Below are 27,168 nucleotides of genomic sequence, written 5' to 3' on the forward strand. Positions count from 1 at the left end.
TTGCCTTCCAGGAACTGTCGCCACGTGAGTAATGCCCAACGTATCCCATAAGCCTCCTTCTCCCATACGGGCCAGCGCTGTTCTGTTTCCGTGAGTTTCTTGGATGTATATGCACAGGGTTGCAATACTGCATCATCATTTTCTTGTAATAGCACAGCCCCCACTGCCACATCACTTGCATCTGCCTGTATTATGAAGGGCTTGTCCATGTCTGGGTGCCTTAGTACTGGTTCGGCAGAAAAAAGTCTCTTTAGTCTCTCAAACGCTGCTTTGGCACTCCATTGTCCATGTTAGTGGCTGGCTAGGTTTTACTGAGGATGCTCCCTTCGTTTTTAGTAAGTTAGTGAGGGGCAAGGCTATCTGGGCAAATGAGGGGATGAATTGGCGGTAAAAGTTTGCAAAGCCCAGGAAACTTTGTAGTTGCTTTCTTGTGCGGGGTGGTGCCCAATTTAGTACTGCTTTGACCTTCTCCGGGTCCATTTCAATGCCCTGTGGGGATATGCGATAGCCTAGGTCGTCTATCCTTTCCTGGTGGAATTCGCATTTTGAGAGTTTGGCATATAGGTGAGCGGCTCGCAGCTTCTTTAAAACCGCTCTGACAAGTTTGACGTGTTCTTCTTTTCTTTCAGTAAAGATAAGAATGTCGTCCAAGTAAACAAGGACCCCCTTAAACAGGTGCTCCCTTAGAACGTCATTGATTAATTGCATAAAGACTGCAGGGCCCCCTTGTAATCCAAATGGCAAGACTTTGAATTGATAGCACCCCATGGGGCAGTTAAATGCAGTCTTCCATTCGTCCCCTTCCTTGATTCTCACTCGATAGTAAGCTTCCCTTAAGTCTAGTTTAGAAAAAATTTCCCCTTTCGATAGGTGTGACAGCATGTCTTTCATGAGGGGCAGCGGGTATAGGTTGCTTTCACTGATTGTATTCAGGGCCCTATAATCCACGCATAAACGTAAAGAGCCATCCTTCTTCTCTCTAAAAAGGACCGGGGCAGCCACTTTAGGCTTGGCTGGCTCAATGAAACCTCTCTCCAGGTTTTTTTTTATAAATCTTTCCATTTCCTCCTTCTCCTTTGGGCTCATGGAGTATAATCTGGGCTTCGGGAGTTTTGCCCCAGGCTTGAATTCAATGGTACAGTCTGTGGGTCGGTGGGGGGGAAGCTCATTCGCCCTCTCCTCACTGAAGACTTCAGCAAGGTCCTATATTCCTCTGGTATTTCTGTTAATCTTTTTTCCTCTCCTATGGATGCTTTTTCTATTCTTGATTCTGGTAGCCTCCCTTGGGGTTTTAAGTCCATAGGGTCCCCCTTCGGGAATTTGATTTCTGTCGTCCTCCAATTTACCCAGGGGTTCCATTTTTTCAACCATTCCATCCCTAGAATCATTGGGCATTCCATACCTGGGGTCACCACAAACGTTAAGTCCTCTTCATGTTTGCCCAGGGAGAGATGTATTGGCAAAGTGGCTAGGGTAGCTGGCACCCCCCCTGCTATGGATCCATCTAGCTGGCCAAATGAGATTGGTTGTTCCAGTCTCCTGGATGGGATGCCCAGATTCCCCACTAGTGTTGGGCTAATGAGGCAGCGGGTACAGCCAGAGTCTATTAAGGCTTTCACCTTCACAGCTTCGGGCATGGGGGGGATTAATATAGTCACTGTTTTGAAGATGGGTGTGATGCATCCACTTACCAGGGGTTCGCCCTCCGAGCTGTCATCTGAGGCATCCACCGGCCCTGTGGTGTAGGCTGGAGTCCTTTCCCCTTGGTGAGCAGAGGTGGGGGTTTCTGCAATTTCCATCATTCTCATGGCCGTTTCTTTTGGCTTAGCTGAATACTTTCCGGGTTTGTTGATTGGGGATCTGTCTGGGTTGTGCTGGGGGGCCTTTGAGCGGCATTCTACAGCTCGATGCCCTTCTCTTCCGCACTTGAAACATCCCATTTGCTTCTTGGCTGTATCCAATGATTTCACCGGTTGGTGTGTCAGCTCAGGCGGGGGGCGGCTTCATTGTTTTCCTCGGCGGTGCCTCTTCAATATGTCGATCTCTGCTTCCTCTGCCAAGACGTACCATTCCTCAAGTCGATGTGGGTCCCCTCGGGGCAGGCAAGCATCATATAGATCATAGTTTAGTCCGTCTTTGAAATGGCCAAGGAGGATGTCTTCTGGCCAATTCAGTTTGCTGGCAATGGCCCGGAATTCTTGTGTATACTCAGCCACTGGGCGTTTGCCCTGCCTCATCGTTGTTATTCTTTCACGGGCTTTGCGATCAGCCAGGGGGTCTTCAAATCGTCTTCTCAAAGAGGACATGAAACGGTTGAAGTTACTGAGTTCTGGGGCATTGGAGTCATGCAAGTTCACTACCCAATCCGCAGCTGGTCCATCCAGGGCAGATTGCACGATCCGGATGCGGGCTTTGTCGCTGGGAATATCCTGCCCATATTCCTCCATGTAGCTGAGGACTTGGGTTAGGAAAAACCCCAAGCGTGTTGGCTCCCCTTTGAATTTCACTTCCAACGGTGGACGTCTTGGAATGGATCGGTGCCTCTGTTGTGGGTGGTAGTGCCTTCCGTCCAGATTGCCATCTGTGGTCCGGTAGGGGGTGGGAGCTCCTGGATCAGTAGATGTCCCTGGGGTTGCAGGTTCCATGTCCCCCTCGGTGTCTCTCCCTTTGCGGCTCCAGGAACTGGGGCGGCCGTAGGGTTCAGTATTCTCCTCTCCTAGGGAGCTGAGAGTTCTTTTCATCAGGTCAATAGCTTTCTCTAGGATCCAGTCTGAGTACGGTGCCCAGCTTCCTCCCTCTTCACTTGCGTGCAGGGATTTCTCCATCTCCTGCTTCCATTCTGGTTGCTTGGTCCCCCGTCTCAGGGTCACCTTTCTTGATTCCTTTCCCCACTCACTTTTCTTTCCAACGCCCATCGACCAGCGAGGCTTGTGGTCCTGTGTCTCCACCACTTCTTCTCCTGAGGAATCTGGCCTCTCGGATCCCAACATCTGGCAAGGTTCCAACTGGGTCAGCGGCTCTCTTTCCAGGGAGTTTTCCCCCTCTCTTGCTCCATTGTCTGACATGGTAAATTTTTGCAAAATCCCCCGGCAAGGGTCTTCCTTCCAGGTGGATTAATTTTGCAAGTCCTGTCTAATGTAAGGACCCACCCCACTTTGCATCTTAAGAAGACAGAACTCTTGGAATAATTCTTCCAACAGGAATCCTTTATTAAGAGAAAATGGTTGCAGGCATGCTAGACAGGACTTGGGGTTCAAGCTCTTCCATTCAAGGTTTTAAGGGGTTCCCCAGTAGTCCCACCCAATCAACCCCCCTTCCAGTGATAGTTTCAAGTATCACAATTCCACCCCCTTTCTTCTTTCTTCCGTCTGAATGGAGACTTCAGGTAACTACATGAAAGGCAAGTATCCTGCTTTGTTATGATAAGGTTCTCTAGTGCTAACGCTTTGATGTTACAATAAACACACATTCAGCATTCAGCTCTTTGAAGTGTACTGAAGGAAGTGAGGGCCATAAAGCCCCTTTGTTCTCCCCCTTCTCTCCCTCTTATGGCAGAATCCAAAGAAGGCAGAATTGGGAGTTTCTATATTTGATAATTAAAGATGAAATATGATTGGATTCTGACAGAATCTTTCTTCTTAGAACTTAATGAAAATGGCTTCAAAATGTTTGCCTCCTCCTCCTAAAGCTACTATCTCTTCCCCAATGACCCAGCCTGTCTCCCAGAAACCAAAATCACCTCCACCCTCTCCTCCTCCTGCAATTTCTCTTAAAGATTTACAAGAAGCTTTAAAAAAACATGCTTTGGATATTAAGGAGGAAGTAAAAGATCTTATAATTGCAGAGAGGGCAGTTACAGAAGAACTATTGGAGGCTAAAAATAAGCAATTAAGGGAGGACTTTTGATGAATCCTCGTTTGGGTTCATATTTCATTGCTCCAGCTCCAGGGAAAAAAGGGGGAGTGGTAATTTATGTGAAGAAAAATTTTCCATCTAAATTAATTGAGACTGACTCTGAAGGAAGATATCTTTTTGTGGAATTATCATTACAAGGTAAAAAAGTTCTTATTGTTGGATTATATGCTCCTAATCAGCAACAGAAACAATTTTATAAGTTTTTGCATGGGAAGATATCTCAGTTGGATTATAAATCTGTAATCTTGATGGGTGACTGGAATGGGGTTCTAGATTCAACTATAGATAAAAGGAGCTCTTCTAAAACTTTTACCCAAACTAGGTTACCTAAAACTTTTTTTGATTTGAAAGAAGAATTGGAGCTTATTGATATTTGGCGAGAAAGGAATACAAGTGATAGAGATTTCACTTTTTATTCGGATAGACACCAATCATTTTCAAGAATTGACTTTTTCTTGATTACTAGTGACCTTCTTTCTAGAGTGAGGAAGGTGAAAATTTTTCCTAGAACTTTGTCAGATCACAGTCCGGTGTGGATGGAATTACATTTGGAAGATGGGAATAGAAGACCCTGGAGATTGAATGAGAATTTGTTTACTCGGGAAGAGTTTGTACAAAAATGTAAAGAGCATTTAAAGGACTTTTTTGCTATAAACATGAATAAGGGAACATCGATGTCCATGGTTTGGGATGCCAGTAAGGCATATATGAGGGGAATTTTAATTCAATTGAATAAGGTTTTTAGGGAAAAAGGGTTAAAAAGACGTAGAGAAATAGAAGAAGAGATTAAATTAAAAGAACAAGAGTTTGCTCTTAATCCAACTGACAATAACTTAAAGGTATCTATAAAGATGCTTAAGGAACAATTTAATATGTTGATGGCAGATCAGGTGGCTACTAATCTCTCGTATATGAGACATAATATTTTTTGTAACGCGAATAAGCCTGGGAGATGGTTGGCTTATCAGTTACGAAAGAAACAGAAAGCTAGAATTATAGAGAAAGTAAAATATAAAGGTACTGAGGTTTTTCAGCAAAATTTAATTAAAAAGAGTTTTTTAGATTTTTATACAAAATTATATTCAAGTGATAACATAAAGGGTGTGGATATAGACAAATACTTACAATCTGTGCATTTTCCTAAACTCTCAGAGGAACAACAAAATGGGATGAATAGATTAATTACTGTGGAGGAAATTGGTTTAGCTATTAAGCAGTTAAAGGTTGGAAAATCTCCAGGAACAGATGGATTGACTTCGAGGTATTATGAGACTTTATCTGAAGAAATGATGGAGCCTCTAAAGGAACTTTTTAATAGTATTATGTTGGGTACACAAGTGCCTCCTTCTTGGAAAAGAGCTTTTATATCACTGATTCCAAAGGAAGATCAGGATCTTACAGAGCCTAAGAATTATAGGCCAATTTCATTATTAAATGTTGATTATAAGATTTTTACAAAAATTTTGGCAAACAGATTAATGCAGGTTATGAAGGACTTGATTCATAATGACCAAGCAGGATTTATAACAGGGCGATATATGAAATATAATGTTAGACAAATTATAAATTTAATTGAATACTTGGATAAGAATAATCAGATTCCTGTGGCTTTTATCTTTTTGGATGCTGAAAAAGCCTTTGATCAATTAGATTGGAAATTTCTATTTTCATTGGTAGAGAAAATGAATTTTGGGGATAATTTTTTATATGCACTTAAAGCTATATATCAGCAACAATCCGCACAAATCGTTGTAAATGGGGGATAGACTGAGAATTTTAATATTGAAAAAGGGAGAAGACAAGGATGCCCATTATCCCATTGTTATTTGTTTTAACGTTGGAAATTTTATTGATTCAGATTCGAGAATCAAAGGTAGTTAAGGGCATAAAGATAAGGAAGAATGCAGTGTTATCTTCATTTTAGATATCAAAAGGGTTTTGCGGCTCCCGGTGTTTTGTTTTTGGTGGGAAATGGGTCCAAGTGGCTCTTTGAATGTTTTGGGTTGCCAACCCCTGCCCTGGGTAAAATTGGAGGACGACAGAAATCAAATTCCCGAAGGGGGACCCTATGGACTTAAAACCCCAAGGGAGGCTACCAGAATCAAGAATAGAAAAAGCACCCATAGGAGAGGAAAAAAGATTAACAGAAATACCAGAGGAATATAGAGACCTTGCTGAAGTTTTCAGTGAGGAGAGGGCAAATGAGCTCCCCCCCCACCGACCCAAAGACTGTACCATTGAATTCAAGCCTGGGGCAAAACTCCTGAAGCCCAGATTATACTCCATGAGCCCAAAGGAGAAGGAGGAAATGGAAAGATTTATTAAAAAAAAACCTAGAGAGAGGTTTCATTGAGCCAGCCAAGCCTAAAGTGGCTGCCCCGGTCCTCTTTAGAGAGAAGAAGGATGGCTCTTTACGCTTATGCGTGGATTATAGGGCCCTGAATACAATCAGTGAAAGCAACCTATACCCTCTGCCCCTCATGAAAGACATGCTGTCACACCTATCGAAAGGGAAAAATTTTTTCTAAACTAGACCTAAGGGAAGCTTACTATCGCGTGAGAATTAAGGCAGGGGACGAATGGAAGACTGCATTTAACTGCCCCATGGGGTGCTATCAATTCAAAGTCTTGCCATTTGGATTACAAGGGAGCCCTGCAGTCTTTATGCAATTAATCAATGACGTTCTAAGGAAGCACCTGTTTAAGGGGGTCCTTGTTTACTTGGACGACATTCTTATCTTCACCGAAACAAAAGAGGAACATGTCAACCTTGTCAGAGCGGTTTTAAAGAAGCTGCGAGCTGCCCACCTATATGCCAAACTCTCAAAATGCGAATTCCACCAGGAAAGGATAGACTACCTAGGTTATCGCATATCCCCCAGGGCATTGAAATGGACCCAGAGAAGGTCAAAGCAGTATTAGATTGGGCACCACCCCGCACAAGAAAGCAACTACAAAGTTTCCTGGGCTTTGCAAACTTTTACCGCCAATTCATCCCCTCATTTGCCCAGATAGCCTTGCCCCTCACTAACTTACTAAAAATGAAGGGAGCATCCTCAGTAAAACCTAGCCAGCCACTAACATGGACAATGGAGTGCCAAGCAGCGTTTGAGAGACTAAAGAGACTTTTTTCTGCCGAACCAGTACTAAGGCACCCAGACATGGACAAGCCCTTCGTAATACAGGCAGATGCAAGTGATGTGGCAGTGGGGGCTGTTCTATTACAAGAAAACAATGAAGGGGTATTGCAACCCTGTGCATATACATCCAAGAAACTCACGGAAACAGAACAGCGCTGGCCCGTATGGGAGAAGGAGGCTTATGGGATACGTTGGGCATTACTCACGTGGCGACAGTTCCTGGAAGGCAACAAAATCCCCTTCCAGGTGTGGACTGATCACAAAAATTTGGAAGCCCTGAAAGTGCCCAGGAAACTCAATCCCAAACAAGCCCGCTGGTCCCAGCATTTTCACCAGTTCCAATTTAAGCTCAAACATTTACCAGGAAGAAAGAACTTCAGTATAACAGCACGCGAGCCACAGACTCTAAACCAATGATGGCAGAGTCACAACTGGCAGCACAAGAACCCAAGCTAAATTAAAACCACAACTGGAGAGCCAAACTGGAACTGAATTCCAGAAAAGTTTGGAAACAGATGAATGGTTTCAGAAAAACAAAAATGTGTGCACAATGAGAGACGGGTTGCCTTGGGTAGGGGAAAAGATATATATACCAACAACCCAAAGAGTCACTTTCATGCAGCTTTGCCATGACACAAAATCAGCAGGGCATTTTGGATTTGTAAAAACTTTACACTTAATTAAACGGCAATTTTGGTGGCCATCCATGAAAAAGGACATTGAAAGTTATATAGCCAGTTGTCCAAAATGTGCCACGGCAAAGAGGTTGCAAGGGAAAGTGCCAGGACTATTGCAAACAGTGGCAAGTCCCTCAGCCCCCTGGAGAGAAATAGCCATGGATTTTATAGTGGAATTGCCAGAAAGCAATGGGAATACTGTGGTCTGGACGGTCACGGACTTGTTTTCCAAACAGGTGCACTTTATCCCTTGCCAAAAGATTCCCACTGCAAAAGCCTTAGCAAAACTTTTTATCCAGCACATTTACAGATTGCATGGGGCACCCCAACCCATCGTCTCTGACAGGGGGGTGCAATTTCCGTATCCATTTTGGAAGGAATTTTTGTCCCTCTTAGGAACCACTCAGGGACTGACATCTAGCCACCACCCACAAGGAAATGAGGCGGCTGAAAAAATGAACTCTGTATTTAAGCAATATTTAAGATGTTTTCTTAGTTTCCAGCAGACTGAGTGGGCGGACTTACTCCCTTTTGCAGAAGTTGCCTACAATAATACAGTCCACTCCAGCACAGGTTACACCCCTTTTCAAATAGCCACCGGTCAAAGTTTCAACCCCATGCCAGAGTTAACCCGAAACGAACCAACGATCCCTTCACTGAAAGAATGGATGGAAAAACTACAAAACACCTGGCCAATAGTTAGAAAAGCAGTAGATGAAGCTAGGCAGGCATACAAAGCACAAGCCGATAAAAAAAGGGTCGAGCCTACACCATTCATTATAGGAGAAATGGTGTACTTATCCACAAAATACCTAAAGTCCCTACAGCCCTGTAAAAAACTTGGACCAAAATATATAGGACCTTTTCCAATTAAAAGAATCATAAATCCAGTAACAGTAGAATTAGAATTACCCCAAAATCTCAGGCAAATACACTCAATTTTTCATTGCAGCTTGCTGAAAAGAGAGCATCAGTCACCTCTACGGCCAAAAATACCCCCCCCACCTCCAATCATGGTGGAAGGTGAGCAACACTTCGAAATAAAGGAAATCCTTGACTCTAGGAGATATCATGGAGCGACTCAGTACCTAGTTGCCTGGAAACACCTCCCTCCATCACAAAACGAGTGGGTCCATAAATGTCATGTCAGAGCCCCGAAGCTATTGAAGAAGTTTCACACAGAGTATCCTAATAAGCCTGACTAACTTTTATACCTGTTTTGTTTCTTCCAAGTGGATCTCTCTTATTTTTGAGGGGGCCGGATGTCAGAATCCAATTATATTTCATCTTTAGTTATCAAATATAGAAAACCCCAATTCTGCCTTCTCTGGATTCTGCCATAAGAGGGAGAGAAGGGGGAGAACAAAGGGGCTTTATGGCCCTCACTTCCTTCAGTATACTTCTAAGGAACTGAATGTGTGTATTGCAACTTCAAAGAGTTTGAATGTGGTTAGCACCAAAAGGCCTCATCATAACAAAGGAGGCTATTTACCTTTCATGTAGTTTATCTGAAGTCTCCATCCAGACGGAAGAAAGGAGAAAAGGGGGTGGGATTGTGATGCCTGAAACTGTCACTGGAAGAGAGGGGTGATTGGGTGGGACTACTGGGGAACCCCTTAAAACCTCAAATGGGAGAGCTTGAACCCCAAGTCCTGTCTAGAACGCCTGCAACCATTTTCTCTTAATAAAGGATCCCTGTTGGAAGAATTATTCCAAGAGTTCTGTCTTCTTAAGATGCAAAGTGGGGTGGGTCCTTACAAGTTGTGCCGTTTGTTTTTGATAAATGGCTCGAAGAGCCTGTAAAATTTTATCTCCAAAATTAATTTCCTCAACCAATCTTAACATAAATTGCCAATTTAACTGATCAAATGCTTTTTCAGCATCTAGAAATATCAATCCTGCAGAAATCTGGTTTTTCTTATCCAAATATTCTATTAAATTAATAATTTGTCTAACATTGTTCTTCATATATCTTCCAGTTATGAAACTGGTTAAATCCATATGTATTAGTTGATTCAACACAATCATAAGTCTGTTAGCTAGAATTTTCGAAAAAATCTTATAATCTACATTCAAAAGAGATATAGGTCTATAGTTTTTTGGTAGAGTAAGATCTTGGTCCTCTTTTGGGATCAAGGATATAAAAGCTCTACCCCAAGACAGGGGGTTCTCTAATCCCTGTAATATATTATTAAAAAGTTCCCTTAAAGGTTCTATCATCTCATCTATCAAAGTCTTATAATAAATTGATGTCAGTCCATCAGTACCCGGTGCTTTACCTACTTTTAATTGTTTAATTGCTGTAACAATTTCCTCTATAGTAACCAATATGTGGCTTAAACTTTTGATTTTTATCTTACAACTATTTCCTTTCTCTCGTCTATTTTTCATTCTCTAGGTAGGTAACTAGTTCTTTAAGTTGTGATAGGCAATGCACCTTGGGTATATTGATGGCTGCTTTATATATGCCCAATTGTAACTAGTAATGACTAACATATAAGACTCTTTACATATGCCCAATTGTAACTAGTAATGACTAACATACAAGACTCTAACATATATTTGCTGAATGCTTTTGCGGTACATCTGCCCATCTCTGAGGACAGTATCATAGCCTGCATGGAATGACCTCTTCTTGAGTGCATCAGTGTAGGAAGCATAGCTGTAAGTGGATGCCTTGTGTGCAGAGCTTTCACAAATGAACACGAATATATGTGTCCCAAGATAATGTTGCAGGATCCAATCTGGGTCAGTCACTGGGACCAGAGATTTTGTCTACCGAGTTTTGGGATTCTTCAGGGAACTTCTCTCTAGCAAAGTGTGTGCTGTTCTGTGTATGGTATTGAAGGGTTTTGGAACAAAGGGAAATTGTTTAGTCTAACTGTTGCTTTCTTGCTTTTTGTAATCAGCTTTTGCACCAGAGAAATCTCATGCAAGCTTGGGAAACACATACATGGATGGGATATACTGAAGGAGGGAATAAAGGAGTGTACAGAAATGATTGATGTCTTCTTTATGATGTAATGGCTCTAATGTCTGATTTTCATTGGCTAACATAGCTTATAAAGCAATGCTACCAACTTTCTAATGCATGGCACTTCTGGATGTAACTCTGCCAGCATTCCAGATTGTTGGCCACCCAGCTGCTTAATTTGATCAAATAAAGTGCTGCTTGATCAAGAAGTCTCCGCTTGGGTTATCTGATTAGATTTGTTAGAGAATTTTAATTTCTCTGTTGGTAAGAATAAATCAGAAGCTCTCACAATTGACTACATTTAGCTGATTCAAATAACCTCTTTATATTCATATCAAAATATTTACAATACCATACATTCTTCTTTACAGCAACATAGCACAATGAAGAGTTCTTACAGAGAGATACAGAGATAGACCTGAGACTGAATAAAAAAATCCAGCTCCTAACTCAATACCCTTTTTGCACAGCCTCAGTAGCACTTTTCTCACATTGGCTGACTGAGTTACCACATGACTCTTCCTGCTCATGAATATTCCAACACTCCTCCCTTTATGACAGGAAGAGACATCAGACCTATTGACTTAATACATTCTCCATAGTGAACACCACCCAATGGTTTAGTCATCATGTCTGCCAAATTATTCTCAGAAGAACAATGATGTAAACTAATCAATTTTTCTTTTACAGCTTCCCTGACATTACAATACTTAATGTTTACATGTTTACTTCTGTTCTTCACCCTGTCACCAGTTGCCATTTTTATACAGGCAGCATTGTCTTCAAATACCTTTACAGATTCTTTTACATTAATATTTAAATCTTGCAACAACTGTGCATACCATGTTACTTCAGAACACAATTCAGATAAAGCAATAAACTCTGCTTCCACTGTTGAAATAGCAACAGTTGTTTGTTTTCTGGACTTCCATCCAATCAGAATCCCTCCAAACAATATTATAATCCCAGAATTTGATTTCCTCGTGTTTATGTCATTTGCATAGTCACTATTGACATAACACTTTAATTTCAATTCCTCAGTAATCTGTATTTGAAGACCCAAATTTATGGTTCCCTTTAAATATCTGAGAACCCTTTTTACACCCCTCCAATGTAATTGTAGGTGCAGCAGTAAAACGACTCAAAATGCTTACTGCGCAAGCTATGTCTGGTCTGGAACATTGTGATAGATATAACAAACTCCCTATTGCTGAGTGATATATCTCTTGATCACAGGTTTCACCTTTGTCCGCACTTAAACTGTTATAAAAATCTGTACTCATGGAGCAATATTGCCATCTTTCATATTATATTTTTCCAATAACTGCTCAATTTTTCTCCTTTGACTGAGAATATAACCACCTTTTTCATTTTTCTGTATCTCTACACTGAAATAATTTTTTATTTCTCCCAAATTCTTTAATTCGAATTTCTTTCCTAATTTATCAGCAAATTCCTTGACTTGTGATGAAGCAAAGATCATCCACAAATGATAACAGTAGACAATTCCCTGCTTGTAACTGTCCAATATATATACAATTATCAGCTTTGCAACTCTTAAATCCAAGACCCTTTAAAACAGTATCTAAACAGATATTCCAGTTTCTGGCTGACTGCTTCAGCCCATAAATAGCCTTGTTTAATTTATACACCATGTTAGGCTTTGCAATTTCATACCCTGGTGGTTGGATCATTTAACTTTCTTCCTCTAACTCAGCATTGAGGAATGCAGTTATGATATCAAAGTGCCAGATTTTATGCTTCTATGCCGCTGCCAATGCCAGTGCTAATCTTATACTCTCACTTTTCACAGTTGGCGCAAATACTCATTGTAGTGCACATTCTTTAATTGTGAAAAACCTTGTGCCACTAACCTGGCCTTATACTGTACATCATTATTTGGCAATATCTTTTTCTTATATACCCACTTACAACCCACAGCTTTGGTTTCCTGTGGCAAAGTCACTGATTTAAATACTTCATGGTCTCCCATGGATTTCATCTCTTTATCCATGGCCTCCTTCCATCTTTCCTGTTCAGCTTTTGGTAATGCCAACACCTCTTTATAACTTCTTGGCTCATACCACACATTGCAAACTTTTACCTTGCTGGCAGAATATCTGTCAGGCGGAATTCCTTTGTTACATCACTCTGAACTTCGTGATATTAACTGCACCTGTGTCTCAAGTCTTTCTGGCTTCATGTCCTGTTCAGCCTTTCCTCCATAACATTGACACCTTCAATAATCATTTTTCCATCAAAAGAGCAAGGATTAAACTAAACTTATTGCAGGATTCAAAGGAAAGGGGGATTTGGCCTTCCAGACTTGGAGAAATACTACCAGGCTATAGCACTAGTATGGGTAAGAGATTGGATATTATTAAAGAACAGGATACTACTATGTCTGGAGGGCCATGACCTACAAATAGGATGGCATGCTATATTATGGGATCATAAATATAAAATACATAAATATTTTCGAAGACACTATATTAGACAAGCTCTTATCAATGTACGGACAAAAATTTGGCAACCAATTTATACCCAAGTACCTAGTTGGATCTCACCGTTAGAAATATATGTACACCCAAAATTTACCCAATTAGATAAGATCATAACATATAAAAATATTTTAGATGAAAGAGGGGAATTGAAATCCAGGAAAACCCTCCAGGATGAAGGGATAGAATTAGAATGGTGGGCATACCTGCAACTGCAGGCGAGATATTGGAAAAATAAAAAAGAGTTAGGCATTAAATTAGAACCAATAGAATTGGATAAAATAATATTGGGATCGGAGGATAAAATGATTAAAAAATTATACCACTATTTGTTAGATCTGGCAATGTATGAGGAACAAGTAAAAGAGACTATGTTAAAATGGAGCAAGGATTTTGGTCTTAATTTTGATCTGCATATCTGGCAAGAACTATGGGCAAGAAACAAAAAGCTTACTTTGGCCACCTCTTACAAAGAAAACCTCTATAAAATGTTCGATAGATGGCATCTCCCACCCATAAGATTAGCTAAAATGTGTCCTAATGTCTCCTCTAAATGTTGGAAATGTAATCTGACAATTGGAACATACTGTCATATGTGGTGGGAGTGCACGTGAGCTCGTGATTTTTGGAATAGGATCAAAGAATGGTTGGAAGAAATATTAGAGCGAGCGGTAGAGCCAAAACCAGAACTTTTCCTATTAGCTATAACCACGCAAAAGTATGATAAAGGCGTTCTCTATCTAATGTTACACATTCTAACGGCTTCCAGACTGGTCTTTGCTCAAAATTGGAGGAATAAGAGAGTTCCAACGGAAGAAGAGATCCTGTATAAAATCCTTTCATGTGCTGAGATGGACAGGCTTACAATGATTATGAAGGACAAGACAGAATTCGAATACTTCAAAATCTGGGACAAATTTTACCGTTGGTATGAATTAAGAAGAACTGCTTGGATCTCAAGTTAATGATAGGATTGAAATGTATATATAACTGTACATATAATTGTATATTTAATTGTATTACATAGAAGGATGAGGCTTATATAGAGGTTAAGAATGGTGTATTATCTTTTTGTACCACAAGAAACAAACTATTTGAAATACTTACTCTGGAATGTTACGCTTATCCATTTTTGTTTTAATTGTATTACAAATAAAAAACTTTTTATAAAAAAATAATCATTTTCCATCATTAGATGAGTTATTGTCATTAAATAAATCACTGTCATTAAGTGAGACATACCCAGAATTTGCATTAATTCTGTCCCAATTTTGTTCTGCAAAATTAGCAGACCTTGAAATTACAATTCTTTTACTTCCATCACTATCCTTTTGACCCTGGTTCATAGCCCACAAACCTGAACTCTCTTGCCTTTTGCTGTCCCTTTCTTCTGATTGCCTTCGGAATATATACCCATGCAGTACTTCCAAAAATTCTCAAATGTGCCAGTGATGGCTTTCTCCCATATAGAATGGCATATGGAGTATTATTGATGGAGGAACTCCACAGCCTGTTAACTATATAATTGGCAGACAATATGGCTTCTCCCCAATATGACCTGCTCATACTAGAATTCTCTAATAATGAATCTTTCATTGTTTGCAAAACACCATTCCTTCTTTCAGCTATACCGTTCTCTGCTGCTGTGTAAGGATTTGTACGTCTGTGTCTTATCCCCAACTGCCCCAACCATTGTTGGAATTTAGTTGACATAAATTCAGTACCTCTGTCAGTTTGCAACTGACATACTTGTTGTCTGCACCTTCTCTCTACAAAACATACCCACTGTTTGAATTGTTGAAGCACCTCTGTCTTACCTTTAAGCAAGTAGCAAAACCCATGTCTGCTGTAATAATCAACAATTACCAGTGCATACTTTGCTCCTCCCAAACTGGCTTGCATAGGTCCCACCAGGTCTGCATGGACCAGCTCTAGAGCTCTTTTTGTTTGTCTTGTGCTATATTTACTAACTGGGAATGCCTTTGACTTCGATGCTTTGCATACTGCACAGTCCAAATATGCATCCCTTCAAATTTAGCCCTTCTGCAAACTCTTGCATTTGCTGCAAAACCTTAAAGCTTGCATGGCCAAATCTTCTATGTAGAAGATGAACACATGAATCATGCTCTGCAACATTCTTAAATATATGGAACATTGAACCTTTTGTCCCTGCAATACATATAGATTATCTTCCTTTATGCCTTCTGCACAAATATTCCCATTCCTTTTGATGAGACATTTCCCATTTACAAAAATGACCTCAAAACCTTGTTTGTCTGAATTAGACACACTTAACAAATTATGTTCCATCTCAGGTACACAAAGCACATTGGTAAACTTTGATTCTAAATATGGAATTTTTACATCGCCTCTTCCAATGACTTTTACTTTCTGGCCATTTGCCAAAGCTACAGCTTCTTGTGCTGCTGGAACAAACCTGCAAAATAATTCAGAGTCATTAACAATTGTTTGACTTGCCCCACTATCTATTAGCCACTTGTCTCTGTTGTTGCTATAGCAAACGTTTGCATCACCAAAATGTTCCATTTGCAAATCAGTCTTCTTTGCTTGCATAAATGTCCTTCGCTGTAAATTGTTCCTCTGCAAACAGTTCCTTTTCAGATGTGTGCTTGCACCACAAATGTAGCAATTTTTCTCTTGCTGAGCCCTCTGCTTGCACAATCTTTCCTTTGTTGCACTTGGTCCCATCTGCTGCTTGTTCCTTCTCCGGAGACTTGCAGTCTGGACTCCCTCCTCAGGAATTTCACCTCCTTGTGGCTGTTCCTAAAATGGCGCTTTTCTTTTTCATTAATCAAACATGCCTTTAAAGCTTCAAAATTTAAGTCTTGCTATTCTTTACACTCAAATATTGCAGAAACTGTATCCCAGGTTTTATCTAAACTGTTCAACACCAATAAAACCTTCTGGGACTCAGGGAATTTAATCCCACGTTGTTCTAAGTCCAAAAATAAACTTTGCATTTAATTTAAATGCTGTTCCACAGATTTGCTTGGTTGCAAACAGGCCCTGTAAAGTTTTCTTGACAATTGCACTATATTGCATGCAGAAACATTCACGTGCACAGCTCTCAACTTCAACCAAATCTCCTTTGCAGTCTTTAAATTTGCAACATTTAGAAATTGTTCATCATCTAAATTCAAGATGAGATAAGCCATTGCTCGATCATGACTTTTCTGATCAGCAGCTGCAAACACGTGTGGATTTTCTACAATATACCACAGCTCTTTTGCTTTCAGCAAACATTCCATTTTAGCAGCCCACACAATGTAATTTTTTGGCCCAAACGAGGCACAGAGTTTTCCTCAAATTCCATTGCAGCCATTCTGCTAATTCTGCCTTGTTCTTATACTTTCTAAACACAGGCAATTTCTTCCAGCTTTAAATTACAATGCAGTCCTTAGTAAGCTCTGGGCCCATAACCTGTTAGAGAATTTTAATTTCTCTGTTGGTAAAAATAAATCAGAAGCTCTCACAATTGACTGCATTTAGCTGATTCAAATAACCTCTTTATATTCATATCAAAATATTTACAATACCATACATTCTTCTTTACAGCAACATAGCACAATGAAGACTTCTTACAGAGAGATACAGAGACAGACCTGAGACTGAATAAAAAATCCAGTTCCTAACTCAATACCCTTTTTGCACAGACTCAGTAGCACTTTTCTCACATTGGCTGACTGAATTACCACATGACTCTTCCTGCTCATGAATATTCCAACAAGATTGATATGGTATTTCAAGTTTAAGTAAGGGACTGGGACCTTACAGTATTTATAGTGCCTGTTATAAGTGGCTTTTTAGATGTTGATTGGGGTGTGTTGATGGCTGGCTTTAAAGTGCTTAGCTGTCATTTACTTGTGCGGTTCAGTCCTTGCCTTCTAAGTACTTGATAGCCTGGTAGTAAATCAGCACTCCTGTTGATACACCCCAATCAACATCTAAAAAGCCACTTACAGCAGGCACCATAAATACCACATACAGAACAGCACACACTCTGCTAGAGAGAAGTTCCCTGAAGGTGGGCTCCAACATGAGTCTGAAAGTTTGGAAGACAAAACTTCTGATCCTGGTGACCAACTCAGATTGGATCCTGCATTTAATAACTCTGCTTATTGAAAGTGCAGCTGTGCCTGAAAGAGGCACTAACATTTCTATATCCAGCTCAAATTCTCTACTGTCTGGTTGAAAAAGCAACTTGTTTGTGCAAATTAATATCATATTTCCTGAATAAATATCACCATAGTCCATTTTCTGATTAAGAAAAGAGGTAACCAAAAGTTGGAGAAGAAGCTACAACATTTCAATAAAACTTTGGCATCAGAAGATATTGCAAGCTGTATGTGATTCTGTTGAAGAAAACCTGTACCTGTGATAATTGTGGGACATTTCCTTTTTTGAAAATTCTAATCTACTGGTAATATTGCTCTTATTTTTACAGTTATTCAACTGTTTTGCTTGTTTCCATCTTATTTTTCCAAATCTGGGTAACCAGCATGTCAAAACCTAACATTTTGATCTTAATGGCAGATGATCTTGGAATTGGCGATTTGGGATGCTTTGGAAATGATACTATCAGGTAAATGTTACAAAAAAATAAAGTATCTTTCTAAAATTAGATTTTAAAGAGTTTTTTAAAACTATTCAAGAATAATGCACTAATTTCTAATAGGGGATAATAAGAAAGCTAAATTAAATGATATGAAAATATTGTCTATCAGTGCAAACTATCTAAGAAGCCATATAAAAGATACATATAGAGTTAGGCCTACAATATGAATCATAGATACCTAGTACATGTCTAAGTGACATCACATGCATCATGATTGTTATATAAGGAAGCAGGTACCTATGATATGAATAGATATTTGAATTTAGGAGAGTGATCTCTTGTATTACTATGCCTGTTCACTTAGAAAAAGGGGTGAAGAACACAAAAATAGAAGACACGCAACAGAAGCCCCTTAAGCATAATCATTCTTATAATCAAATTTTAGTCACACAAGACAAGAATTTTCATAAGCAAACTTGACAAAAGAAATCATAGTAATTTGATTAAGTTATCCAATTATGCATTTCCAACAGACTTCAAAATGAGCATCAGTTTCCATAACGCGTCAGATTTCTTATAGTCCCATTCAGTTTTGCCATCTAGTGGCAACAGCAATTGCTGAATAATACCTGACTTGCAAAGCTAAATCAGTCACACAACATCTTTGACTTGAAGAAGAAAAAGAGATTATATTCCTGTCTAACCCCTTTCTTTCTAAATGTCATGTCTCCTTTGTATGACAGAGAGACTGTCATCCACTGATGTCAAACAAATGACTCCCCACACTCTTACATATAGAACCCAGGTAATTTATAAATGTACATGTAATGCATTTGGTTTCATATGAGCCAAAGCAGCTTCTATCTTACAGAAATTTATATTCAGTGCAGTAACTGACACCATGGATATATGGGAGGGGAGGGCTTTTCAGGAATGATTATGTGGTAAATGCTTGGGATTAATAACAATTGAATAGGGATAATAGGATTGATTCAAATTCATCTTATTTATTACAAGTTAAATTAGCAACAAGTTAGATAAAATCAGGAATTTCTAGTGTTAATTTTATATAAACCTTAATTGTACATGATAATTTAATTGTATTTGACAATTTTGCACGTTCAGCAATGACTAACTGCAAAAGTAGGATTGCTTTGATAGATATAATCCTGGAAATATGGTTTGAGATTGGCATTCCTTACTTTTTTTTAATGAAGAATGTAGACAATTGCTACATTGCTTTTCCCTTCCTTCCCTCTCCCCCCAATGCTTTCTTTACAGTAACTCAGTAGCCAGAGAAAAAGATATTTAACACATTTTGAAAACAATCTCGCTATCACAAAGGTTGAAAGAAGAAATCACAGAGTCAACCTCTTAGGGCTTGGAAAGCTGTTAACCAGGGAATAAAGAATTGCAGAGTTACACAATGTGAGATTCATGATGATGATCAGAATGGTTATGTTCTGGACTAAGAACTCAGAAGGAAAGAGGAATCAGAAATACCTGCTCAACACTGCTCCAACAAGAAATCAACAAAACTGTGATCTCATCCATTAACCCCACCCCACCCCTGAGATACTGTGAATACCTATCAAATAAAAATTACCAAGTCTTCTGCTGATCATCAATCAAGCATGTGAAAATAGCAAATTTAGCTAATCCAGAAGCTCCAGGTACATAATGTAAAGAAACACAATAAAAGATATAAAGGATAATTTGGCTGTATCATGTAATCTTTATATGTATCTTAACCATATTGAACTAGATGATGGAAAGTCATCAGGAATTAAACCTTAGTAAGACAGTGCATCATCGTTGAACCAGCATCAGTAGGCAATGTTGGGACTTGGTCCCCAGCATATCACTTGAGACAGAGTTTTAGGCCTTATTCTGAAAAGAAGTGCTAATGTTTTGCTTTGTTAGAATTCTTGAAGATGAGACAGACAATTATATTTGGGTATCATTTTCACTCTCCTTTTTAGGACACCAAATATTGATCAGCTGGCAAAAGAAGGGGTAAAACTTACTCAGCATATTAGTGCATCATCTCTTTGTACTCCAAGCAGATCTGCTTTCCTGACTGGTAGATATCCCAACAGATCAGGTTGGTAGATTTTTGTGAAAATAGCAGACAAGAAGGTTGCTTACTTGTGGATATGCTATTCTGTTTTGAGAACTATATTAGATGGAAAGAGTAGCTAGACCTTCATATTGCATATTAAATATATTTATTGTGTATTCTCTTTTTGATATTTTAGGCATGGCAGCTACGACTGAAAGGCATGTCGAGGCTGGTCCTGGTACCACAGGAGGGCTGCCTACAAATGAAACCACATTTGCTACCTTATTACAGCAGCAAGGTTACACTACTGGCATAATAGGTAATGTGAGTTCATAATGACAAGTTTCAGGGTTCAACCTCAATTCAGATTTAAATTCCTTTCCCCAAGTTTTTCAGATGAAAGAATAACATTTTAGTATGGAATAAGCTATATTTCTTTGGATCATTACAGCTTTTACTCTTCATATTTGAAAGTATAAAACCTACACTTCCTATTCCTATTCCAAACAAAAAAGTATACATATTTTAGGTTGATCAGGGCAAAGTAACATACATTTTAATGACCCCCCAAAGCAAAATACACAATAACAGTAGCTACTTAATATAGGCATAATATCTTATAATCTCATCTCTTCAAGAATACAGTTGTAACATAATATAATATAGTTTATTTCACAGTATGCAGATTGCTGCAAAAAACAGCTCTAATGCTAGGTTGGTTCTGCTTCCATATGTTCCAAGAGTTTTCAAAAGTTAAAAAGTCAGGATTTATGGTTTCCCTCTTTTAAATAATTGATTTATAACTGGCACAAAACTGGGCATGTTTACCTTGGGGGAAAATCCCATGGAATTCAGTAAAATTTCTACCTACGTCTGAACTGATTTACATTAGGCTGAAGAGCATGGATCCCTCTTAAGGTTGCTGACTTGAGTTGCCAGCATCATTCAGAATTGGCTCTATTAGATGTAAATGACAGGAATTGTATTTCTACAAATGTTCTTCACTTCACTATATTATTTTTTCCACTTTTGAGCATGTGTCCTTTCTAGTAAATGGTTATCAAATTGATTATTAATCCTTATACATAAATGTTGAATCTATTTTTGCTGAGCTATTAACAATCATTTTTGTATTTGTATTTTCAGGAAAATGGCATCAGGGTTTGAACTGTGAATCTCACAATGACCATTGCCACCATCCTTTAAACAATGGCTTTGATTATTTCTATGGTGATCCTTTCACTCTTGTGAACGATTGTCTGAGTTGGGAATATTCAGAGCTTGAACCAGGAAATAATAATCCATATTATGTTCAAATAGTTGCCATTGTGCTGTTTACTCTTCTGGTTGGAAAGATTATTGGTTTGGTTTCTTTGAAATGGAAAATAATTTTCATCATTATATTGTGTGGCATTCTCTATATTACCTATACTTTTGTGCATTATTTATTACTGAAATCCTGGAACTGTCTGATGTTCAGAAATCATGAAATCATTCAACAACCACTGAAACTAGAGGATGTGGCTTTTAGGATAGTGAGGGAAGCTGTCTCATTTATTGAAAGGTAACTAATATCCAACTTCAGTAGAATATTCCCACAATATTGAACATGTGCTTGATTCCATCTATCCACCCATTCATTTGTTTGTTTGTTCATTCATTTATTCGTTCATTCAATATATATGTCTGCCTATCTCAAACAAGTGATTCTCTGTAACAAACAATCATAGAATCAGTTAAGAAACTGCAATCACAACTTACAATCACATATTAAAGATTAAATACATATAGCAGGTGAGAAAAATATCACAATCCATTGATATTAAATATAACCAGAAATATGACCCTTCACACCCTTGGGACTCCAGGCCCAGGGACATAACCAGGTCTCCAAGGCCTTACAAAAGGCCAGTAAAGCCAGGGCCATCCTACTCTTTGAAGGGAGGATGTTTCAAAGGGTAGTCACAATGGCAAAAAAAACTCCACATCTCCTGGTCCCCGCCAGCTGATATTCCTTGACTGACAGAACTTGGAGCATGCCAATCTGCAGACTGGATTGGACTGGTAGAAACAACTGGAAAAAAATAGTACCACAAGTAATCTCTCAAGCCATGAAGGGCTTTAAAGGTGACAACCAGCACCTTGGATTTCACCAGAAACATACTGACAACTCACAAACCAGTGGGACTACATGTGCTGAGTAACTGACACCATTTACTACCCCTACAGCTTCATTCTGTATCAGCGGAAGCTTTCAAATGCTCTTCAACGGCAGCCAATGTAGAGCACATTGCAGTAATTTAGACAGGAGATCTCAAGCACACGAATGACAGCAAGCAGAGCCACTGTTGATGTTATTTTCTGTGTTCAATGTGGAAGAAAATTCAAAATGTGCCCTATAGATGAACCTGTAGATATCTTGCCACAAGTACCACACCCCTTGTATTTCAACTCAGGATCAGAAATATCCACATTAACTAATCCATACTACCCAATCTATCTAATGTTGTCTTGGCAATTATTCTTTAAAAAATGATACTGCTTAGTATCTTAGGTTCTCTGGTTTGTTTTTATGCATTAACACATATGGAGTATCTTGTTTGATTTCTGTGCACAATCTTAACAGGGTTGACTACAAAATAAGATGTTTAAAATAGCTCCATGAATAATATTAATGAAAGCAAATATACATGTGCCAGGATAATGTTGCAGGATCCAATCTGAGTCAGTCACCAGAACCAGAGGTTTATTATTCCAAGCTTTCAGACTCATGCTAGAGCCCGAACTGAGTCCGAAAGCTTGGAAGAATAAACCTCTGGTACCGGTGACCAACTCAGATTGGATCCTGCAATAATATTAATAACCACAAAAACATTATACTAACAATGCCATACTTTTCAAGCAGCAGCACCCAACAAATTGCTATAGTCTTTGCATTTTTGCATGTTCCTGAAAGCCTAACATTTCTTGAAAGCCTAACATTGATAAGATAGAGAGTATATTCTGTATATAGATCTCTCTAGACCCAGACTTTGCTATGGGGAAATTAGTTTTGCTGTAATATTAAGGATCAGAATGCTTTACAAATATATTGATACATTTCAGCCAAAGATATTCTTATGACCAGAGATATTTATCTATACCTATAACAAGGATTCATTTGAATTTGAAATATGGCTTTATCTTGCACTTTCCATGGGAAAAAGATATGGAAAATCTATAATCTTTATCCATGCACATGTAGTCATAAGTTATGCATTACACAAATTTAATTTGAACCAGAATCAGCAACAAGGATAATTGATGCTTAGTCTAAATAACTAGTTCTCCCACAGCAAGGGTTGTATGGTGACTCAGCGGTTAAGATGCTGGGCTTGTTGGCTAGAAAGCTGACAGCCCAGGTTCGAGACCTGAGCACCGTTCAACAAGATGAACTCCTGTCCTTGTCCAGCTCCTGCCAATCTATGTATCTGAAAGCATACACTTTTGAATAGATAAATAGGTACCACTTTGGTGCTAAAGTAACAGCACTCTGTGATGTCATGCTGGCCTCATGACCACAGAAATGTCTTTGGACAGTACTGGCTCAGTGGCCTTGAAATTGAGATGAGCACTGCCTTCTATGATTGGCAACAACTAGCGGAGTAAAATCCACAAGTATCCCTTTTTTTACCACAGCAAAGGAGTAAAAAAATTTAAAAGAAGCATACTATTAGGCAGACAGGACACTCTTTGTCCATGCTTATGCTTGGGATCTGCCCTCTAAAACCCCTTCTGTGCAGGTGCAATATCCTAGCAACCAAAACATTTGTACCGAGGACATGCTTTTTCACTGCTGCTTTTCTTTCATCCTCTGTCTCTTTATCTCCCCATCTAGTTTTCAGCCTATAGCAATATAGCCCTCCATTGGAGAAGAGCAAATAAAGTCTGATATCATATAATAGTGTCACCCATTAATTCCACTTGGCTAAATGACATACAGGTAGTCCTTGACTTAAAACCATTTATTTAGCGACCATTCAAAGTTACAATGGCACTGAAAAAAATGACTTACAACCAATTTTTACATTTATGACCATGGTAGCATCCCTATAGTCATATGATCAAAATTCATACACTTGGCAATTGGCTCATATTTATGGTGTTTGCAGTATCCCAGGATCATGTGATCACCTTTTGTGAAAAGTAAAGTCAATGGGAAAGCAAGATTAACTTAACAATTGTGTTATTAACTTAACAACTGCAGTGATTCACTTAACAACTGTGGCAAGAAAGGTCATAAAATGGGGCAAAATTCAGTTAACAACTGTCTTGATTAGCAATGAATTTTGTGTTCAATTGTCGTAAGTTGAGGACCACCTATACTTTTAACACTGAGTTGATTTATTTTATCTTTGTTTTTTCCAGAAACAAAAACAGGCCATTCCTCCTTTTTGTTTCATTCTTACATGTCCACACACCATGTTATAGCACCAGTTTGTTCCATGGAACAAGCAAGCATGGCTTATATGGAGACAATGTTATGGAAATGGATTGGATGGTTGGTGAGTAATTAAAATTGTCAACTTTCCTGGAACCCTTTTCTTTTTATTGATCTTCAACATCTTTAACATATTCAATTGTTTTTATATACCTTATCTGCCAATAATTAGGGACAAAATATATAATTCCTCTTCTATACATACATTTTAAGACAAAAAAAATAGTGTTTCATATATACTCATTAAGTTATTTCCTGTCAAAGAAAGAAAGAGAAATATAACTAAATCTAGTTTTTGCAGAACAAGTAAGAGGAGAAATGTTAGAAGCTGGATGCTTCATATTCTTTGGTCTATTGATATCACATTGTATGTTGCATTTATCATACTTAAGAAGGAAAATATAGTGGATCCAGCTAATTACCGTTCTATTTTCTCTACAACACCATCAGCTGACTGCATGCCAAACCTTTGTATGGATATTACAGGAGTAGATAAAGGAAAAAAGCTACTATCTGAAGAACAGGCAGAATTTGAACAGTAGGATCCATGTGATGGATATTTACTGATTTTAGAGCTAGTTTAATTCAAAGCATAAACTCTGGAAAAGACATCATGTATGTATGTATGTACGTATGTATGTATCATATTTCTTAGCTGCCCATATCCCTCAGAGAAGGTCTCTGATGGTGTACAATTTAGTCAATAAAATTAAGCATAAAAACCCAGAATGAAAAATTTAATTGTTAAATTTTAAAAATGTTTAAAATTATAAAAAAAAACTTTATAAAATTCCAAGATCAGGAGGCCAACAGTTGTTAATAAAGGCAGGTAGAAATTCTCATGGTTGTGTGGGCCTCTCTGTCCCCCATGCCAGGCTACTATTTTTTAATAGTACCATGAGAGTAAGATCAAGGGAAATGTCTGTCACTTATACAGCCTTGAAAAATGGAAAACTAATGCATCATTTGGCCCAACACTGTTTAACCTTTGCATTAAATCCTTTATTGAACAAATGAATTGTCAGCATCTCTATCTTCTAAGACTGCAGACAAATACCCAGTAGTTTTCTATATGGGATGAGGGTCCAGATAGAATGAGGTCTCTGTAAACACCATTTGAGAAATAATAAAAAAATGATGAGAGTTGTTCTTGTAGAGTGGGATAGGCTGAAGCAATATGATATATCTTCCATTATCTCATTGTCCCACTTGTTCCTGATGTTTCTTGGTGTTGCCAGGATGTCACAGAAACCTTTGTTTGTTTGTTTAATATTATAATTAACCCATTATAATGAACCTGAATTTTGCATAATGGTCTGTGAAATCAGAGACGAAAAAGATTTCGATAGGTAGAAAGCAGTTTCCCTAATTTCTTTAACTGTGAAACAGAGACAATTTTATTTTGTGATTTTAGTACTGAGGGTTATATCATGTTTATTTAAAGTTGAACATACAATAGATATGTTTATGATCTGGTAATAAAGCTAACATGTGTGATGCAAATGACAAATTCTTTTTATTTGTAGAGTAATTTATGAATGGGGAACAGGGTTGAATAAGTTACTTTGATCTTTAATGTAGGGCTTAAAAATTAGTACTTATTGGCAACTATCCCCCACTCCCTTTTTTCTTAATTCCAATGAAAGAAATGCTTTGCAGGAAAAAGACAGCTGGAGACTCTCCATATATTTTTTTTAATTAAGAGAAGCCAAAAATCTTGATATGTACAATAGATAAGTGTATTACTTCTTTTTGTTCAGATATTAATTTTATTGCTAAATCCCCTATTTGGCAATAAGCTGTATTTTACTTAAACTCTGCAGGAAACATTCTTGCTGCTCTCAACAAAGAGGGATTGAAGAATGATACTTTTACATACTTTACTTCAGATAATGGAGGAAGAATAGAGATTTTTCAATGGGGTGAACGGCTGGGTGGCTGGAATGGTAAATACAAAGGTAAGAGTGTAGGCTGCAGAACTTTCAGCACTGATTGATCAAGTATTATTAGTGAAAAGTACTTCTTTAAAAATCATTCAGAGGCACATAGGAAATTTTACAGTATTTTGACACTTGCCTGTAAAATATTGTGTTCCATAAAGTAACAGCCAACTCCTGGTGACTCTACAGGTAAAAAGCTCTCCAACTCTCCTGCCTCTTGCCACTGTACATAATTCTTGTAGGTACTTAACTGTAGCTTCCAGTATTTCAGTTATCCATCTCATGTGCTGTGTCTTGTCCACCATTGTCATCTTTTCTACAAATGCATCAGACCTCATGATGGGTCCAAAGTATGATCGTTTTTGTTTCATATTCCTTGTTCAGTGACATTCAGGTTTCCTTAGTACTGGACATTTGGTCTTCTAGATTGTCTAAAGAAGTAGCTTCCATCAGCTACTTCAAAGGAATATTTCAAAGGAATCAATCTTTTTCTTTGCAGAATTCATCCCTTATGCCATCTGTACATAGCAATAGGAATGACCAGTGAATTACCATTCTAACTTTTGTCTCAATTGAAGCATCAAATTCTTTTCTGAGTTTATACAGATCCCCAGTTTGATTTTGCCCATTGTTATTCTTCTCTGAATCTCTTGCTAGAATGTGTTGTTAGGCTATTTTCCTATAATTAAAGCATTCCTATAAATCTTCCCTTTTAGACATTGGGAAATAGATATATATTTATACTGTTTATTTTCCCTATATTTGTTGGCAAAGGACTATCATGACTTTTGTTGTTGCCACATTGGCCTATGGGGATTTCATATATCCCTGAGGCTTCCCTATTTCGCAATTGGTGTATATCACTTTTTACTATTTGTTGTCCAAAAAGTCTTCTCTCTCAAA

The 27,168-nt window shown here is 38.5% G+C and overlaps 1 protein-coding gene across 6 annotated transcripts in view; it reads left to right on the forward strand.

The window, feature by feature from the left end:
- Nucleotides 1-27,168, forward strand: part of LOC120308289 (arylsulfatase H-like) — a 62,437-nt gene that overhangs the window by 22,546 nt on the left and 12,723 nt on the right. For 2 of the 6 annotated variants that reach the window (XM_039344158.1, XM_039344164.1), the window contains exons 2-7: nucleotides 17,673-17,810; nucleotides 19,766-19,887; nucleotides 20,042-20,164; nucleotides 20,992-21,409; nucleotides 24,253-24,389; nucleotides 26,149-26,283. In XM_039344158.1, the coding sequence (XP_039200092.1) occupies nucleotides 17,673-17,810; nucleotides 19,766-19,887; nucleotides 20,042-20,164; nucleotides 20,992-21,409; nucleotides 24,253-24,389; nucleotides 26,149-26,283 (1,073 nt within the window). Of the gene's footprint in view, nucleotides 1-17,672; nucleotides 17,811-18,526; nucleotides 18,589-19,064; nucleotides 19,457-19,765; nucleotides 19,888-20,041; nucleotides 20,165-20,991; nucleotides 21,410-24,252; nucleotides 24,390-26,148; nucleotides 26,284-27,168 lie in introns of those variants that run through there. The other 4 variants (XM_039344160.1, XM_039344161.1, XM_039344162.1 and 1 more) reach the window with 4 other exon arrangements.

Source organism: Crotalus tigris, unplaced genomic scaffold (assembly GCF_016545835.1).
Source record: "Crotalus tigris isolate CLP2741 ecotype Arizona unplaced genomic scaffold, ASM1654583v1 scf7180000017893.383635, whole genome shotgun sequence".
NCBI classification, from domain to species: Eukaryota; Metazoa; Chordata; class Lepidosauria; order Squamata; family Viperidae; genus Crotalus; species Crotalus tigris.